The sequence below is a fragment of the Streptopelia decaocto genome (assembly GCF_964273445.1).
Source record: "Streptopelia decaocto genome assembly, chromosome: 6".
Taxonomy (NCBI): Eukaryota; Metazoa; Chordata; class Aves; order Columbiformes; family Columbidae; genus Streptopelia; species Streptopelia decaocto.
This window is the reverse complement of record NC_138660.1, coordinates 33,069,114-33,089,938: the sequence shown is the minus strand read 5'-3', so window position 1 is coordinate 33,089,938 and position 20,825 is coordinate 33,069,114. Positions and strand designations below refer to the sequence as shown.

The following is a 20,825-nucleotide window of genomic DNA, read 5'->3' as shown; positions in this document are numbered from 1 at the left end:
GTATTTTTAAATCCTGTGCGGTAACAACCTGCCTTCCCCTCTCCCAAGTATCTTTTTTCTAATGGTTTTGAATGTTAAAAAAAAAAAGTTACAGCATCTAACGAGTAATGTGGTTGGAGGTTTTATTGACACTTGTTTAGCATGACCAGGACGGCTCTTACAGCTTTACCACTTGTGAATAACGGACACATTTAAAAACTAAAGTCAATAAAATGCATGCTGCATAAATATGAGAAGTATATTCAGAGTGCAGACCTTTTTTAGGGAGTTCCCCCCACACAGCTTAATTAGTTGGCAAGAACTGGTTAAGCAGCAAGGGCAGCACTAGATGATTTATTGCCACACGAGATACCTCAGAACAGCAAACATGATGAAAGAGACACCCGTACAAGGAACTGCGCTCACACCTCTGCAAGAGCCACACATGGATCACTTCAAATCATCAAATCTGAAGCAGAGGTATGGGTTGCTGTCTTTGTTCTGTTTTAAAAATTCAAAGAAGAAGTGATGTTTGAAAACCCTTAGAGATTTAGGAAGAAAAATAAATGCAAAACTTGCAACAGATTTTGCTTGAGCCATTTTCTCTGACATTAGAGAACCTCTGCTTTAGAAACAGAAAGGAGAAATAATAGAGAAAGGAATAAGAAATTGTGATTATGGAAAGGAAACTTGGTTTTGCTAAATCGCCAGAGTCCTGTTGGGGAGGGAAATTACCCAAGCACCAGGATGAAGCAATTAAAAATCAGGGATCACCACGAACGCTGCGGCTCAAGGCTGCAATACCTTCACTCCTCTCCACTTTGTGTAACTGAAACCCTTAGTACTGGTTTGTTTCTTTTTTGCATGCTTGTCAACAATTGTCTGACTGAAAACAAAGACATCAACCACTTAAATAAAGCAAATATTGCCCACACCATGGAGAAACGTATCCCCAGAGCTGACCTCAAGCACGTTCCTGACACGTCCAGTTTTAATCATGACTTAAAGAATCACCAGCTCCAAATATTTAATGTTAAACTGGAAAGAATTTTCTAGATGCACTAAGAATAGGACTTGCCACAAGAGTCCCAGAAGAGTTTTGGCTGATAAATTGCTTATATTGCTTGAATACCAGTTTGGCAATTAGGAGAAGAAAGAAGGAGGAAGGGTTGCATACGCATCAAGTTCAGTATAGCAGAGTTACAGGTAGGGAAGGGACAACTTTTCAACCTCTCCAGAAAAACAAACAGGAGTAGAGAGACTCCCACAGCACCTGCTTTCACCACGGTGGGAACTACTCCCACTTAAAAGAGCAGTTTAGCACGTCCCTGCTCACATCAGGACACAAAGGCTCTCGAGCCGGCACTTCTGGGAAGACGCTGCTGCTCAGCCTTGTAGCTATTTCTGGTGAGCGGGGTTCAAGGTGCAGACAAGCAAAGGGTTTGTTCGCACAGGAATTGATCTACACAGCGCGGATTATACAAACAGTTGTTTCTTTTGCTCGTCTCCGCTCCACCAGCATCTCTCACGATAAAACGGCGCTCGGCGGTACGGCAGCTGCTCTCAAACGGCAGAACGGCGAGCAGCTGCGAGGTCTCTAACCGGGAACTCTAGGTGAGTTTTGGAAAGATGTTCACAAAATACAGCTGCGAAGCCTTGGCATGCAGCTGTATGCAGACACAGAAGAGAGCGGTGATCTCTTTCCATGGTATTCTTTTCCAGTTTTTTTAAACAAAAACAAAAAACAACAAAACATAAAGCCAATTTTCTCAGTTTCGCTATAAATCTTTGTTTAAGCATATCTGCACCAGACTTTTTGAATATTTTCATGGCAAGCTGGGTAGCCCCAGATTCTGTTTTCGGAAAAGATAATCCAATTTCTTTTAATGCCGTTACTTCTACTTCAGTAGGTTATTATCTTCTGTAAATTTATGCTTACCTTTCTGCGTCTCTGCGTAGAAGACACAGCTATATCGTGCCCTGGAAGCAAGAGCAGCGTGTCTGAAGCCGACCACCTCCCTCTTTTCAGCGCTGTAGGACTGTAACATATCGCTCTGCAGGGCTGCGAACCAGCTCGCCTTGAACAGTCTTGCGCAGGACCAACCCTCGAAGGTCGAGAGAAGCGTTTCGCTTCTGAGGACGGTGGAAAATCCACTGTGGCAGAGAGAAGATGAAGCACGGCGTGCGAGACAGCGTCCTTCTGGGAACTGCTGCCGCGCAGGCTGGGAGAGCCAGAAATAGCTGGTGACCGACCGGGCAGAGATCAATGGGTGAGGTGGTCAAAGGTACGTGATAAACACAGCTCGCTGCAGCAACGGCTCACGTTTAGCACTGGAATATATATGCACAAACTGGAGCTAAATCTGCTTTAAGCAATTAGCACCAGGCCCCAAACAAAATGAACTGCGGACAACCCCTCTTTCCTCACCAGCCCTTCTAGAAATAAAAAAACAAGTCTTCTTACACCTATTTATTACACCAAGCTTGACACAGAGCTGGCAGCTGCCTTACCCACTATGGCCATCCTCCCAGGAGGAGCAGGACATGGAGCTGGAGATGCATCATCTGCAAGGACAGCTCTGCAGAGCACCTCTCCCTGCTGCTGTGACCCTTCTGCACTCTCCAACAACAACAACAGAGTAAATGAAGGCTGGGAAGATGCTATAAACAGGTAGAGATTAAACAATCAAGTTGTTCACCACACATATGAGGGCTTTGTTTTATATGGCACCAGCCAGGGAACACCTCTTCTCTTTCAGGTTAATCAGATTTTCAGAGCTTTATCAGGACAGGACCCAAAAGCTGCAGTTTAATTCTGTGGTATGAGGAGTGTCCCCTGCACAAAGATTCCTTATCATCTTTCAGTTTTAAAATTTAATGACAACGTTGAGAAGAGAACCAAGGCTCAAACTGAGAATATATTCAGAGCTTGGGGCCCTGCAACTCTCTCTCATCACAGGTAGAAGCCACTAGAAGAGAGGGGGAAAACCAACACCAAACCTTTGTTTTCCCATCAGTGATTTACCCAGTTTAATTTTGCTAGCTGTGCATTGCAAAATCAATGCTTACCTAAAGAGCTCCCTGCCTGTTGAGCAATATGGTCTATAAATGTTGCAACTAAAGCTGAGAACAGGGGATGACACCCCCAGGAATCCCCCTCTCCTCACAAGATCCCTCTGGTTCAGCTCCGATAACCCAACTCTGCTCTCCCAGACCAGAGAGAAGGGAAGGGAGGAATACACAGATTGCAGGGCCAGATGCAATAAACACAAAACCCTTGCACGCCGGCGCTCAGCTCTGCTTTTAGCCACTCGTTTCTCTACCTTTATGGACTCGCTTCGCAGATCTTCACTGCAAATGTTCCTTTTGGGATGAGCACGCACATCACGCCTGACCCTGGCAACAAGTGCACCAGCCTTTGCAGAGCTCCACGGACATCACTGCTCCGGAATATTGTTGCAGAGAGAGCGAGCTGAACATCTTTTCTTTGCTATGCCTTGAGACCAGCCGACCAGCCCACAGAGCTAAATCAAGTCCTGCTTCTACCCTGCGACAACACAGCTGATTGAGACATTTATTTCATAGAGTTTCTGAGGGATTCATACAAAAAGACTTGCAAACAACCAAATGCAAAAGTTAATACGGGCTATTACTAGAGAAAACTCACCTCTTCAAGTCAAGGCAGCAGTGTACTACATTAGCTTAGCAGAGGAAAAAAGTTTGGAGGCTCTCTTGCAATTAGTCCAAACGTAAACACCTTCCAAGAGGAGCTTATTCCAAGATGCCAAATTACAAGGCCGTGCCCCACGGAGAAGATGATGGGTCAGAGGTCCAGTGCCCAAACCCACCGTCAGTAATGTCAGAGTTACACCAAAGTGCCTTTGAACGAATGAGGGAAGAACAACATTCTACAGGGACCGTGTGATCACTTGGACATTCATAAATCACCCACAAAAGCTGGAGGCTATTTTTCATCCATTTTAAACACAATAACTAAACTAAGGGCATTGCATTACTCAGGAACATACATTTGCTCCCCACAAGGTTCTCATCCGAGCATTTGCTTTAAAACCTAGAGGATCTCAGCTGACCAGCCAGCACTAAAACAGCAGGTCTACTTGAACAGAAATACCTCAATATCTATTATTACACCCTCTGCGCCTGAAAGCTGCCTTCCCAAAGAGCCATAAACCATTCGACCTCCACGCTAACGCAGACTCCACAAAGGTTTCGCTGCAGCCTCAGCAGGTAAGAAGTCATTCGCCTCTTCATGGCATTTACCTGAATGAGAAGAGGCTTTTTTTCCTTTAAAAGGAACAAGCTCAAGCCAGCCCTGGCTGACTTAAGGTGAAATACCTGTTTGTAAAGGAGCTATTTTGTTTAACCAGGGCTGTCCCTGTGCTTGTCACCAACGGCTGCTGTCTCCCTCTGGGCAAACGGGGTACAGAGACAAAATGCTTGTTTCTGCACCGGAGAAGCATACATGCATTTGTATATATGCATGTTCAATACATATTTTTAATATATAAGCATATTTAACAGCAGTAGTAATTCCCATTTATCACGAAAACCCTATTAGCCACTGATACTGCCTCAATTCAGACAGACCCTTGCATTTGCCAAACAGATTGCACAGATACCGAACTGTTCTATCCCACACCTTTTTCCTGGTACCTGCCCCGAGGAGCTGCTGTGGGGAGCTGCCAAATGCTCAAGCCCCTGATCTTGGTGGCGGGGAAGACGGAGCCGCATTTGCTTGGAAGGTGCTCTTTGCACCCATCACAGCAAGGTGGTGTTTCCCCCTCTCCTCCCGTCAATGATGAAAGGTTCATTTATTCAGGAACCAACTACAGCAAGCGCTAGCTTACCTGGGAAAGCTTCCCATTCACCACGGGCAAGCAAAGTTTGCAAGACGTGAATGTCTGTTTTATGAACATGGGCATTCCGTGCACACTCAGAGTAAGACATGTATAAATACAAGGATTGTGCACACGGGCAATACATTATATATCTAAGAAAAAAAACAAACAACCCGTGAGATGCAAACCAGCACAAAAGCCTAAACAAGCACTGGTCCAAGATGGTACTACCTCATCTTCTACCATTCACAGGATAATATCCCTAGCTACTCCCTCTCTATGACATCTCCCCAATATACACTGTCAGCACACACCACAGTCCAAAATCATCCTATTCCAGGTATGCCACAGGTATCCAAAGCACAGACTATAGCCCCACCGTGTGCAAGCACAAGGCACAAGGATCCTCAAGCAAAAGACACTGGTATGGGAAGCCCTGTATCCTTAAGATCCATGTGGATTATGCAGCCCCAAGCCCTTTTTCAGCATCATAAAAATTTACCACTATCCTAGTCTGCCTAACACCCCCAAAATGGTGTGTTACTGACTTATCTCGCAGCTTTCATTCAGACACCTATCAAGCAAGATACTGGAGAAGCTGGATTTTGGGAGGAAGGTGACAAAGGGATGAGAACAAGCCCGCTCTGCAGCATGGATGCCAAGGGACAGGAGTTCCTCTGAGCTCCCTTGTCTTTTTAGGGGAAGATTGCAAAGCTTTAGAAACCAGCAGCTGCCTCGAGGCAAGATGTGCAATGATCAGCTTGATTGTGCCATGCTTCAGCTCACCAAAAATATCATCTTCTGCAGCAGCCACAACCCTGCAGGTGAGTGCAGGCTTAAAAATTGCTATTTGAAAAAAAATAAATCCAAATGTATATGGGTTAACAACGGAGATAATGGCATTATACTCAGCAGGTTTCATCCACTATGAAATTTGGGGGAAATATCCCACAAGCACATTATGCACTGTCTGAAACTAGCACCAAAATTTACTCCTCTACCAGCAGGCTCTGTTTATAGGACATTACTCAGTATTCCTTTCTCTCCTGCCAAAGGATAAGGGCCAGGTGAAAGCAACACAAAAGTCGGGGCAATTAATCTGCTAAACGTGTGACTCCGTGCCCATCGCAAAGGAGTGAAACAGTTCGTTTCACAGCTTTAGAAGACAGAAACAAATTCCATGTCTGAGCAGACATCAGCTACCCTCTCCTCGGTAGGGCTGAAAAGGTTTACGGACTTAAACTCCTGTTTCATTTTAGAATAGACTGCTGCGGAACTGTAATAAACTGACAAAGTATGCAAGTTAATTTGTATCAGCCTTTAATCAAGACGGTTTCTAGTGGTTTTCCTTTATTATTATTTCAGTGTCAAGGACAAATTAAAAGTTACAGCAAAGAAGCCAAGTGCATCCCCATAACAACAAGCATCTTTGAGATTCACCACCGCTGGTATCTGCGTTTCTGCAGCACAGCTCACAAACACCCAAGCAAAGGACACACATCCAAGTGCAAATAATGCAATCACCTTTCAATAACGCGTACACGAAAGCTTCTCCCACCCATGGGATATTTCAGCTGCTGCCTGTGGACACGGGTTTTCTCCTGATGCCGTCCAGAAGAGGGAAAGAGACCGACAGCCAGAGCTGGAGACTGACTGCTGCAAAAATTAATGCTCTCCTTAAAGTCTGAGTAGGCAGAACCTGACAGGCCTTAAGTACCATCCACCAGAGACACCGGCTTTAAAAAATTGCCTCACTTGAATCAGCAGTTTGAGTTAACAGCTCCCTTCAATAGCAATGCACAAAGGAGCTCCCCCTCGACGTTTCTTCTTAGTCCAGCTACAATTCTCCCTCGAAGGCCAAGACTTACAAAAGCAGATAACAAACATACATCCTCATTATTAGAGGAGCTGATTCGATGCTACTTTAAAGAAGTAAAATTCTGTGCATTTCCTCGATATTTAACAAATCCCTTATAGTTTTTAAGTCTCCTTAAGATCTTGTATGATAAGAACAGATATTGTGATACGATAAACAAAAAGGACAGAAAACTGGCTGTCTATCAGATCAAATGCAGCCCCTCGAATTGCACTTTCTTGCCTGTTTTCACTGGAGGTTGTATGTTCTTGTGTGCAAAACACATGGTATGTCTTGGCTGGTTTGGGAGGGGGGAAAAAAAGAATGACTCTGTAAAACAGCACCATTTTGACAGCTCACCCCGCATGGATTCACAGCGGGAAGCTTTTTGAATCCTTTACCCCACCCACAATTACTAGAAAGGTAATGCCAAAACACCCCAGCAAATATCAAGACACTATTGAATTAATGCTTCCAGTTAGAAAGAATAAGGTGTGGGGGAGCTGTGATCAGACAGAGAGGTTTTCTCTGGGCTGATGTGGGGGCTGCACAATGACTTGATGAACTGTGTGATTATGGGCTGGGGTGGAAACTATTCTCCAACACACACAAAAACCCTGCTGCAATCCCAGCATAAAATCAAGCAACAGCAGAGAAAGCCAGACTTTACAGAATACTAAGGGCAAGGACACAACTTGAGCAGAGATGTTCCTCATTTCCCTCACCGTGGAAACCCTCCCCGTTTGGGTAAATACAACCTTAGTCAACAGGGTGACAAATCTGTACATAGATAAATGTCACACACTGACGTCAGTGCCACAGCAAGCTAATCAAAGTACAACCTTGATCTATTTTTAAACCCTAGTTAATGTACTTTAGCAAAAAAAAAACAAAACAAAACCAAAAACATATCATTAAAGCTCATCTTTAAAAAAAATTTAAAAATATAAAAAAGTCTATACATCAGTAAAACAGAGCACACATAAAAGCGAAGCTACACCCAACGCCAAAACTAGCTGCTCCATCCGATGCGTCACTGCACTAGAAAGCAGAAGATAAGGATTTGGGAAACCACACACACACACACATCAGATTGGCACTCGTGTTTGTATTGGAAATTTACCCAGACAGGTTAAAAATAACCCTGCGAGTTCACGGCCATGCTGAAGGTCGCTTTCGGCAGAGCTGCTGTTTTTATAGTAAGAGCTCCTGGCGACATGTGACTCGCTATTGCTGGTATTTTTGTCCCCAGAAAACATGCAGCACAACCAGGTTCCCTTGGCTGAGAATTAAGGTCACGGAGGCTGGTCACAACCAATACGGCAGTGTCACAGCAGAGACATCAAGCCCAGCACCTACTTGATCGACTTGTTTCCCTTCTTAAAACTAACCCTCTGCTGACTCGCATTGTAAAATGTCATTTCTCTCTACCAGCATTCTCTGGCCAACATTCCCGTTACGCAATTCCACGGTTTTAAGACCCATTACCAGAGGGTCCAGTTTCAATAACGTGAGAGTCGGCACGGTGTGAGAAGTGTTTACACGGACCAAGTCACAGAGCTTCCCAACCTTCTGGCCTTGCAGCGCACCAGCTTGAAGAGAAGAACATTATAACCTTCAGAAAGGCACCTTTGTAAGTGATCTGGCCAGATGTCCACCACAAGCAACTGGAGGAGAATGTTCTCCGTGGTGACCCTGGGGACTCAGGCTGGGCTCCGCAGTCTCCATTCAGAAAGGAAGCGATTTCCACCAGGAATGCCCGACACTGCCTTTTGTTTTGGCTTCACTGCCATCTCAAGGAGTTCATAGGTGCAAGAGGCCTTGTGCTCCCCTGCGGTTGTGAAGTTGTCTATAAATGTTTCATGTGGAGGGAAAGAAAGTGTCTTCAATAGTGAAATCTCCAATTTAGGGGAATGGGCTCAGTCATGAAGCTTCATTTTTACTGGAGACAACTGGCCAAAGGACAGGAGAGGCAGGCTACACAAAGTTACAATACAATCCACACGGCAAATTAGTATTTTGAGGTTGGATCTAAATATTCAGATTAGATTCAAGTTACAGGAGGAAACAACCAAATACCTTTTAACAGCCAAATCCCTGATCTCATCAGAACTTTTTTAGAGGATTTTGTGTTTCTTTTTTTGAAGAGCATATGAGGAATACAGGCCATTTTTCACATTTTCATCAGCCGTAGCTCAGCCTCACCAGCAAGCAGGACCATGCAGCTGCTCATTCACTCTCGCCCCAAAAGTGGGATGGGGGAGAGAACTGAAAATGGAAAATAATAATAACAGAATATACAAAACAAGCGATGAACAATGCAATGCTTACCACCCACAGCACAACTAACTTGTTTGTACCCAAACAGCAGTACCTGCCCCTTGGCCAACTCTAGTTTATATACTGGGCATGACGTCATATGGTAAGGAACACCCCCTTTGGCCAGCTTATTCCAACTGTCCTGACTTTGCTCCCTCCAGTTTCTTGTGTACCTGGTAGAGCACGAGAAGCCACAAAAGTCCTTGACTACCTAGCAACAACCAAAATATCCGTGTATTATCAACATTCCTCTATTAAATCCAAAACACGGCTACTATAAAGAAAATTAACTCTATCCCAGTCAAAACCAGGACACCATCCCATCCAGTCTCCTTCATGTTTGCCCCCTTCAAGCCATGCTCAGTACAGACTCAACCAAGAATAAAGCTTGAGCACATATGTCCATAGGGTACTTGTAATGCTCTGTCTTTCTCTCTAGGAGTCCAGATCCAGTGGTCATTATCAAGGCTCATCATCCTTCCACATGGTCATGGTCTCACTTTCAAAAGATTGCTCTCCCACACTCCAGCAACTCACAGAGCGCCAGCTACAAAAGGCTCATTACCTGAGACAAAGCCCATCCTGCTACTGGTTTTCCAGAAATGGAAGAATCCCCTATTTTGTTTTCTAAGGCTGGTTTGTTCACAAATATTAAGAGCTTCTTCACAGGTGAGCTTACAGCCCTTGTCACTGGAACTTGCCAAAGTCATTACCTGGTGTTAGTAGACTGCACAGTGACCACATATAATGGACCCAAGTCCCCTTTTATTGGTTTGTCCTTGAAAGGAGAGGCGGTACAGATTGGAAGCTATTTGTAATGTCTGGCAACAAGTGTTCGCATTGATCTCTTATCCTCATTCTTTGCTGGGTTTTAAAAGAAGAAACTTGCTGTTTAAAAGGAGCAAGAATCTTTAATTCACTGCCAGCGCTTGCTTCAGCTGAAACATACAAGTGATCTAAGGATTTCTTGAAGTTATCTGTACTTAACAGATAAATGAAGATACCAGCTTCATGAAAGATTTCTGACTTATTATTCCTCACAGACACACTGAAAGTAAAAGCCTGTTTAGCATCTAAGGTACGTTACACAGCGGCCACCCAGTAAAAAGCTGTCAGTGCAGAACAGAAAGATTTTTATTCAGCAGAACATGAAAGCTTCATCCATAATATACGCGCAGTCGTCAGTGAAACAGCGTGTTGAGGGGAGCCATAAATCAGCAGTGCCGGGATGTAGCCAGGACACCCAGCGCGGCTCCCAGCGCCCTCCTGCTCCCATGTAAAAACTGCATTTCCAGCCCCCGTGGGCTTCTCCACACACAAACCCCACCAGCAAGGCACTTCTGGTTTCTGAGCTTAACCACACAGGGGGACACAGAAGGGGGGGGAAATATATATATATATATAAAAAAATATATATATATAAATATATAAATATATATATAAATATATATAAATATATATAAATATATATAAATATATATAAATATATATATAAATATATATATAAATATATATATAAATATCTCTTCAACAACAAAAAAACAAGGGGGTTAAAAAACAAGAGAGAAGAGGAAAATTAAAATCAGCTGCCTCTCGTTGAGATCATATATATGCCTCGACTTGTGAAGATGCATATGAAGATGAAGGTGGATGTGCGTTGATTTCTCTCTCAGCCAAGGAGTTGCCATATTTAACGGAAGGCAGCAGAGATAAAACTCTTGGATAAACGAGCAGTGGAAGAATCCATTTCCCCAACAGAAAGGATCAATGATTACCCATTTCTCCTTTCATCCTCCTAGTCACACAGTGAATTGGAGAAAATGAACTAACCACAGCTCCCATCTGCTCTCCTCCAACATTTCTTCAGCTAAAGAATCCATGGCAGAGTCCGCACCAAACTTGCTTTGATAGATTTTCTTATAAAACTTAATCAAATATCGTAAGTAAAGCAGCTTCACTTTGAACATCAAATTTAGTGCACGCCTGCAGCTTGACTGTATAACCCACAGAGCCTGACACGCAGAGGTGGTCTCCTGGGAATAAATAGTTTTGTCCAGTTCATTTTAAATGGGAAATATTCTAACTCAAAGATCCGCAGTAGCACACAGACCTTAATTACATGAAAGAACACAAGCACAGAATAACAAAGTCTTTAAGCGAGAACCACGCTGAGAGCTCTGAAGTCCCCTGCAGCACTTTCCCAACCCCCAATAAATACAACTCCAAATCCAGGGAGGGGGGGAAAGAATACAAAGTACATTTACTGCAATACTCACAGATGAAGAATTGTACTTGCTCTGCCTTGACATCTGGTTTCTATTTCACTTCCATTATATCAGATTACATAACAAACAGATGATGCACTAGAGCTACGGTTATTCTGCAAGTCTTGTGCGGATTTGGTGTTTACATTCTTGTTCATAAAAATTTAAGCTATGCCACACACACAGGCGTGTTTGAGGCAGACAAAGACAAACGGCCAGTCTTCAAAGGAAAAAGACAGACTGCATTTTCATTTTTTTTTTTTTTTTTTTTTGGGGGGGGGGGCGTTTAAATTGATATAGAAAATATTTGATTTGGCAATCCAGTTCAGAAATTGAATCTGCACATAACAGCAGCTGTGCAGACAAAGTTTATAGGAACAAGCCACAGGGAACACATGAGTTTACACCCAGGTGTAACAGTTAGGTAAGGAAGTGCCAAATTTAATGATGCAAACACAAATTCCACTCTGCCCCGTTATCTAACAAAATGCAACTCCACATCACTTGTGTCCCCCCCCCCCCTCCATCTTCTAACTTAGGCCTGTAAAATGATTTCTGCCATCATGGTGATTCACAGGCTTAAGGCCACATAGCAAATGTGTAACTTTCGAAATCAGACGCCTACTTTGCTGACCTTGTCCTTAGACACACGTTATAAACTTTCTTCTGAGTCAACAGCACATCCTTCCTCAGCAGCTATTCAGGAAGCCGTGCAGTTGTTATAAAGCTGATTCAGCCCAATACAGGTGATCTTCACATGCTGGCGAGGTTTCGGTCTTGTCTTCCCTACGTAAAACGTGCATCATAACTTAGCAGAACAGACTGCAGGTTTCTTTGCAGAATGTGCCAGCACGTGCTTCCTTCCTCAGCACTGTAAGGTGCAACAGAATAGTTGCATCTGAGTATGCTGCATTTCAGAAACAGGACATAATAATGCAGTTGTGGAGTTACGGTAACATACAGTTGCCATATCTAAAGCTTCTAAACCACGTGCTCAAACATGCAATTTTATCCCCGACCCCGTTGTTACCAGTTCAGTTGAATCTCTGCCTCCCCAAAACGCAACACGGCAATCAACACCCCAAGAGCTGCGAAATTCCGCAGCTCGTGACAGTTCTCTGCTTTTCTCCACAGGATGCTCAAGTTTTATGTGGAACAATTCCAAATCGTTCATAGACCCCATATGCATAGCAAATCACATTCACAAAATATTTTCCATGATTAGAACACGCAGCAAGTGACCCCAAACTGCAAGTCACCCCCAGGTTTCCCTCTGCATATTTAAGTTGTCATCGTGGCCTCATTTACCTGCACTTGTGCATATGTTCATGTCCTGCAAAGCAGAGGTAGAAGATTCAGGCCAGCAAAGGTATCCAGGTTCTCAGGCAACGTAATGGCAAGAATTATATCCTCACCTAATGTAATATATTATTCTATACTTACCTTGGGTACTCTGGTTTCTCAGCAGTGCTAAACATCTGGTGCTCACTATCAGGTAGGACACTAGATTAGATATGCCCTCAGCCTGCTCAAGAACAACACTCGATGATGGGATTATAGCTTCTGTAAAGACCATTTCCAACACAGACGCTCTCATTTTGTCCTCAAAAGAAACAAACATGGGACTCACCCTGCACGAGAAGAATAAAAGGAGTAACAACCACTACAATTTGAGGGTGTCGGTTTTGTCCCTTAAGGGGACCAAGGGGTCTGACATGGAGAAAAGGAGGCCTAACGCGCAGCAGGGATTGCATAAAACCAGACACATATTCTTATCATGCAGCCTTTAACTCTGTATCAACGCACAATCACTTACAAGAACTAATTATCATTTTTCTCTGCAGAAAGCCACCCACAGGAAATTTTGCAGGATGTGTATCCTTTTGATACCTAAAGATTTCAGTGAATCACGTTGCAAGCAACTCCTCTTTCATTCACCCTAATAAAAGGCGTTCAAATAAATGCAGTGACTGACTCCTTCACACAACTATAGTCAAGCTTGCAGGCATCTAACACTACTGCTAGTAGAAATGGCATAAATTTCATCTTTAATCATTACAACTTCCTAAAAATAAGAGAGTTTCTGTACCCTACCAAAGCAGCTTGCAGTGTCTGAAAGCCCTAAGAGCCAACAGGTAGCTCAGACATCTGAACCAAACCAACAAGAGCGGGTACAAGATGCCCAGGATTTGTTTGGGAAAAACCTGCCAAGACTCCCTGCGGATGGGACCTCTCCAAGTAGGAGGTTAATGACATTTAAGTTGGAGCCAAATACGAAAATAATAAAAGCATTGACGGATATCGCCTTAATGCTTTCTGATTTCCAAAGGCCAATTATGGCTTTTCTCCCCACCTCCTTCTTACATAAATCCACAGACATTTACATTATGCGGTGTGTAGATGATATCAAAAATGTTGAAGGCGTTAGTCTTGGGCAGACAAGTGGAAAAATACTCCAAAATACTACAGTTTTCAAGAAGCCTATCCCTCAGGTACTACAAGTATCCACTGCCAGCTCTGGCAAACACAAAGGCAAAAAGGATATTTTGCCAGCGAAAAAGAATCACTTCTGGCCATGTCTTAACAAGTTTATCATTAATACTATTAATTGCTTGCTTGGTGCTTAATCTTGGAACATAAAAGACAGTACCTAGCTGTATTTGGTGTCTTACCATGAGATGCTTTTTCCCTCTGAACATTTCCTCACTAGGTTCTTAGCAAGCCCAGGAAGAAGCACCTGAAGCAGCAGCTTAGGAAAGAGGGGGGAAAAAAATAAAGGCAATGCCACCTCCCATTACAAAACACCAAACACTAAGATATCTACGGTGTCCTAAGGAGGACCCATGAAAACAAAGCACAGATGCATCAGCCCAGAGGACACCAGCAAGGAGCAGAGCTGCTCCAGCCAACAGCCCTTCAGAGGACACAGCAAGGGATGGCACATTCAGGCACTTTGCCTACACCTAACCCAAGCCACCCCCCCCATTTTTTTCTTGAAGTATCAAAATTAATGTATTTATTCTTCTCTTTCACCTTCAGAAGATCTCTAGATGTCAATCTACTAAAACACATCAGGGTCACAATTACATGCCTAAAACAATTTAAGTGCAAGAGCTTTCTTACAAAAATCTCAGAAATCCTACCAGTTGGGTGTATCACTCAAAGGTAGCCTGTTTTTTGGTAGTTAGGCAAGGCGAAATTTGTAATCAGGGTAAAAATGTGTTATTGGAGTAGGAAAAAGTTAACAACCAGTTCCCAGCACCCTGTGTCAGCAAGGAAAGCATAATTTACACCACCTGCTCTTTCAACTGCAAAACCCATGATGGATCCAGCTTTCCTTCGCGTGAAACATTTCGCACTAGAGACAAACACACAATGCACTCCCAGAAGAAACCATCACATTGGCAAGAGGGCAGCTACCCTCTAGCCAAAAAGAGAAATAGCTTCACATTTCAGTGTGGATAAACCAGCCCCTAACTTGGGTTATCCTCCAGCTCAAGTCTGGTTTGCATACCGTAACTCACCCCCAGTATGAGACCGTGCCTACATCATCTCCTAGCCCATGCTGATGAGATGTTTATAGCTGGTGAAGAAGTTCAAAGCAGTGGATTGTTCTTTGAATACTTCCTCCTGCTGATGGGGGGCAGGAAAAAAAAATAGGGAGGAAAAGGTTCCTCTACAAAAAAAGAAGAAAGAAATCAGCACACAGCTCTAGTCATAACAAATCCTCGAGTGTACCAAGAGCAGAACAGTGAACTCCACAGGGAGGATGAACGATGCAGAGAGAGTCTTAATTTTATGCTTCCTGACATTTTTATTTAGAGCAGTGTGAGAAAAGGGGCTACATAGCTCTGACTTCCTTGCAGGCCAAGATGAAAAAGCTGTTTCTTCAGCACCAAAATTTTAAGTGCTTATTCATTCCTGCTTGTCATCTGTAAGCAAACTACTCCTCCATTCATTACAGGCTGGTAGAATGCAAGGGCGTAGTGCAGAAGCCTTCACTTTTACTATTACAAATGATGCTATTTTTGCCTTTAAGCCTCCGGTATCACAAATCACACATCCTTCACACGCATCACCCCCAGCTCCCTCCACTCAGCTATTGTGTCTTCCAGAGCTGTAGGTGTTTTCCTCCCGTAGCTTTACGTGCTGAGCGCGCTCGGGAGCGAGTTGTGACATCTGGCTGCTCTGCCCCGGCGCAGCAGCGCTGCAAAGAGTTGCGTGTGTAAGGCTGCGTCCAACTGCTTATTTATAGGACAGTCCAATTAATAAAGGGCTGCAGGAGGCCAGCAAACCACGGCTGACAACACAGCTTTCAAAACGACTGCCCGATTTGTGCTCAACCCCCCCGAGCTTTCAACATTAACGTCACCTTTCAACACAGAAGAACAAACTGCCACGGCTGATCACCATCAGACAATGCCAGACATCCAAAACCTCGGCACACGCTGCATTTTCTGCCCTCTCATCTGTTTCCACCAGCAATAAGTTTTTGCTTCTGCTCAAACGCCAGACAAAACATCTTCAAGCTGCCAGCGTGCTGCTCTGCTGGCACAGCCAAGGGCGCTCTGCAAAGGTCAGCGGTCTGAAGAATCCGTACCACGTATCAGAAAGCATGTGCTGCTTGGAACGAGGGACTCATCCGCAATTAGATGTTTCAGTGTTCGTTATCCTGGAAAGAGGTCCACAGCAGCATTTCGCAAGTCCAATACCAGCGGAGGGAAAAAAAAAGTTGCATTTATTTTCTGCTTCAGTCGTGCTGAAGAGCCGCACAACTCAAACACCTCTGACTGCATCTAACACATGAATCACGTTTTGTGGAAGCTCCAAGTCAGAAACTTTCTAATTAAAGGAAGCAGTGAAAGTGTCCAGCAGGCTCCACTAGTTTCAGTGTGGGAGGAGGAGGGAAGAGAAACATGCTGGTCCAAATTTTCCTCCCTGCATCTTCCCTGCACACAAAGGTATCCTCTGCACAGCTTAGTCAGCAAAATTAGTAACTTGGAAGTGGCAGAGTGGTAAATAAAGTGGATCTAAGCTGATAAATCGCTTAAAATTTGCCAATATGATTAATATATTGACAAATCAAGATGTTATGAACAACTTGCAAATGTGACAAAAACAGTCAAGCTCAGAGACGATGAAAATGCAGTCTTGCAGGAAAACAGTAGAAAACCCCAACTATTAAGAGAGTGAATACCAAGCGTTCTGCCTCTTATAAACTGCCTCTGCCAGTTACAATCACACTGATAATAGTTTCTAAACACTACTTATTTATTTGGGCAAAATAATCCCCTTTTAAGATAATGGGGGGCGAGGGGGAAGATACTACATTTCAAAAGAAATAGTCCCATACTTGTTTCTTACCATAGCAAAAACAGAGTTTCTAGCACAACAAAAATAATCTTTCAACAACTATGTCTCATACTTTCCCTTGCTAAAGCCACAAGTACGTCTGTGTCTAAACCAACTACAAGCATCATCATTCGAATACAAAAACAAGCTCCTTCTGCAGAGCTCCATGGGCTTCTGGAGCTCGAAAAGCAAAGCAAAACACGACAATCACACTCCTTTGTGCCAGCCCTGCTCCCAGCTTGCCTTCCCCAGGAGGTAGGGCTCGTCCAGGGGAAGGAAACTGAGATGGTTTTAGGCTACAAAGGCCCCTTACTCCTGCTAAAAGTCCCAATCAATGGGTGGGTTGCTGGGGGCTGCCCTCCCTCCAGCTGATGAGGAGCTGCTGAGGGTCTGACAGGTGTTGCAGCTTTAGCAGGACAACAGCAAGGAGAATAAGGACTGGCTTTGCATGAAAGTATCTATGCAGCCGCAGTGTCATCTACCTTACTCTGACACCAGCACACCCAAAGCATTACTAGCTCATTGGCTAGGCAAAGGTGACACTGTCTTTGTCCAGTTCTAACTTGCTTCTCCAGTCTAAGTTTTACCAAGGCTGATGTTTCTATAGATGGCGTCTAGCTGGCCAAACCCAAAAATATGTAAGATGTTGCTACATGCATCCTGTCACACTCTGTGCATGCTGTGATGGGCTCTGCCAACACGCTGGATGCTCAAAGAATGAGCACTGGTGAAGCTGATGCTGCAGCAGCAACTCCTCAGAGGTCACCTCGTGGGACCTCAGGCACGAAGGAACTCAAAGAGACAACGGGTAATGGCCAGACACAGGGACCCTTCATCCCTGCTCAAACAGCAGCCCAGAAAGCTCCCAGAACCAACCCTCATCTCCTCGGAGAGAAACTACCACGACATCTCTCACCCTGATTAGTGTGGGTATTTAATTTCCAGCTCCTTAGTGACCAGTTCCCAGGGAAAAGGAAAAGAAAAGCACACCTTGACTTAACACACAGCTTTACTTGACAATTAGGAAGTGTGTATTTAGCCCAGCATCACTTATCACCCGTACCACACCACACTGACTCCCCATTTATTTAAAGGTATGTCAGACACCTGAAACAGGGAAAATGAGCGTGTGGGTGATGATGAGCAGGGTACAACACCCTGATCCAACACCATGCTGCAGAAAAATCACATCCCGAGCCAAACACAGCCCTAAAGAATAAACTTTCGCCAGTTCAGACAGGAGGAACCTGGACAGAGAGACAAGTGCCCACACAGCAGCATCACATGCACTAGTGAACAGGAGCCGATCTGCACCCACTGCAGAGGTGGTATCCGAACCAAAAGGTGACCCCATAATCAACTTCAACAAAAGAATCCTTGTCAAAGTCAAGCTCTAATAACAAAAGCAGAGTTAGGACAGACATATATGTATGCACACATGAATGCACATAACCCCACATCCCTGAGCCAACTCAAAACCGCCTTGTTACAGTCAAACAACATCATGTACTCCTGAGCAACCACTTTCTGCCAAGATCCTCCAATTCAGCCTAGACACAGATTCTTGCTACAGGAACGGCACAAAAGCGTAACTACCACCAGCTGACTTTAGAATTAAAAGAAGGAAAAGCACACATGGTCTGCACACCAATACAGGTAATAGACAAGTGGCTGTCAAAAAGCCACAGTGATACTACCACCTTTTCCTTCAATGTTCAACAACTTGTGCCTTCTGTGGCACCACCAGGCACATCTCAGATGTAGGACTAAACAAACTATACAGTGAAATATTTTTAAAGACATATATTCATTCTCAAGACTCAAGCTCTAATAGGAAAAATGGGAGGGAGGGGATACATTCTCTGCACATACTCATTAAACTTGACCAAAACATGTACATCTCTTTATGAATATTACTTTACACCTAAAAGAGAGGAGGAGGAAGAGAAAGGGGAGACACGGATGCTGTAACTCCAACACTTGGCACAAGATCAATGTTCTTGTACTAAAAATGACAGAGCTTGTCAAATCCCTACTTGGAGCTAAGAACAGGCCACACTTTCCAGCAACAAAAGTTGACTTTAAGTGAACAGCTTTCTCATCAAATAGACAGGTATTATTTCTCTGGAAGTAATTTAAGATACAAATTACAGGAGGGCTTGCCCTTTCAGGCTTCCTCCTGCGCGCAGTTGGCTGACACGGGCATTAGGATCAACAGATTGTTTTTCAAAGGACAGAAATAATATTTACACAAGTTTATTGTGAAATAAACTGTTTGTTTGATAGCTGCTACAGCTGGTTTCTCAAAATCGGCAAAAATAACTTCAAAAGCTTTCATCCAGGAGTGGGATGCCTAGGAATTTCCGCCCCCCCCCCCCCCCGCCCCAGTCATTTTTGTTTGTATTTAGACACAGATTACAAGAATGAAAAAAGAACGTACACCTAAACTGCAGAAATACTCTTAACATTTCTCTGCCATTTGGTCCCTCATGTCTGCTCAACTACTCAATTTACAGGTAGGGAGCTGCGGGGGCACTGGTACAGTGATGCAAGTGGGAGGAGGAAGATGGTTCCAGAAAGACCCGACAGGCTGTTTCACAAGGGCATTCTCCAAGCAGAAACCGATGGAGTGTCAGGGAACCGGCAGGTTTCATCCCAACCTCTGACTCGCGCTGGCGAGCAGCTGCACATGGACCATTTCAGCCTCTTGAGCAGCTCCCTCAAGCTTCTCTACAAGAATCAAAACACAGAAAGACTGACTCTGAAGAGCTGAACTGCAGCTGCTCTGTGATGGGGTAAAAAGGCTTTAAATCTACATCCATCACTTATACACGTTTTGTTAGCGTGCCTTAACCAGCAGGACAACATTTCATAGTACTGAGTCATTGCTACTATGCCACCAATAGTAAACTTATGGAGAGAAGGATTTTACTTCACTCAGAGAAAAACAAAAACAACTTACACTGCTCCTTGCAACAGAAAAGCAACTTGAAGATGAGCGATGAGTATTTGCTTTACTTTTCTGTTGTAATTCTTTTTTTCCTTCTTCTAAAATTAGGCTTGCAACTGGATCTCTTACCTGCAACAGGCACACAGATAGCAAGAACGACAGCACATTTCAAGAATGCCATTCAAGAATTCCAGAATGCTATTCTTTAAATGTGCCATCATCTTTGCAATTAAATCCAAGTTTTCTTCCTCCTACTAATAAATACTGACATTTCCCAAAAATTAAGCTCTGCCCTATGTTTAAAACCTGCTAAGTCATTTACTAGGTTTCTTACCTTGCATTTCTTGAAGCATTCAGAGCGCGGTTTGCACAACTACAGTTGTTCAAGCAAATGGCTTTGCAGAAAGTTTCTTCCATCGGACTGCTAGAACATCTAAAGATCAAGTAGCTGTTGCCCAATTACTTCATGCAAATATCCCTAAAACATCCCGTTCTTTTGTGCAACGCTATCTGTATTCTCCCTACAAAAGCAAACAGCAGCTCTGCATTGCAGGATTACCGGAAGAACAAAAACAAACCAACCAGCTCAAAAGCGAGCCTTCCCAAGTGACCAGAGATGAAGTGAAACGAGGTCTCAGGCTCACTCAGCAGCCCCTCCAAAGATCATGGAGCAGGAACTGCTGTGAACCATCACAGATGCTCTTCTGAGCTTGGCTGCGTGTCCAATGTGACAACCCACAGGTAGCAGAGGACTGCAGCAGCCGAGCTGTGAAAAGAGCTGATACGTACCAGACAGCAAGAGGTAAATAGGTGTGAGGAGCACTCGAGTTCACTGAAGACATCAGCAAAGCCTGGAGTACCAAGGTAACATAGTCTGGCAATCAGCATTTCACAACTAGCACAGACGTCACCCAAGCGTTGGAGGTACGGCAAGAAAGGCATTTGCTCATAGGTATTAAAAACGCGCACTTTTGTTCTAGTAAATTACACAAAGGCACCTAAAAACATTATCTTCTAAGTTGTAAAACAATATCTTTTATATAAAATACAATTCCAGAAGCTATAACATTAATGCGGGGGGGAAAGATGTGCAACACAGCAGCTCTGATACCCCACCAAGCACACATATCACCGGTGCTCTCCTGGACTTGACCACTTTGCAGCTGCAAAATTAGCAACCTCTGCCCTACTTTGGGGCATGTTAGAGTCCAACTGTATTTCGCTGACAGAAACAAGCAAAGGTTGTG

General features: G+C 43.9%; 1 protein-coding gene across 10 annotated transcripts in view; it reads right to left on the bottom strand.

Annotated features, from left to right (window-relative positions):
• Positions 1–20,825, bottom strand: part of HDAC4 (histone deacetylase 4) — a 233,809-nt gene that overhangs the window by 178,359 nt on the left and 34,625 nt on the right. For 6 of the 10 annotated variants that reach the window (XM_082056505.1, XM_082056510.1, XM_082056509.1 and 3 more), the window contains exon 1: positions 1,919–2,643. The exons of 2 other annotated variants lie outside the window; for them this stretch is intronic. In XM_082056505.1, the coding sequence (XP_081912631.1) occupies positions 1,919–2,027 (109 nt within the window). In that variant the 5' untranslated portion in view covers positions 2,028–2,643. Of the gene's footprint in view, positions 1–1,918; positions 2,644–11,910; positions 11,918–19,590; positions 19,614–20,825 lie in introns of those variants that run through there. 2 more of the 10 variants (XM_082056506.1, XM_082056514.1) reach the window with 2 other exon arrangements.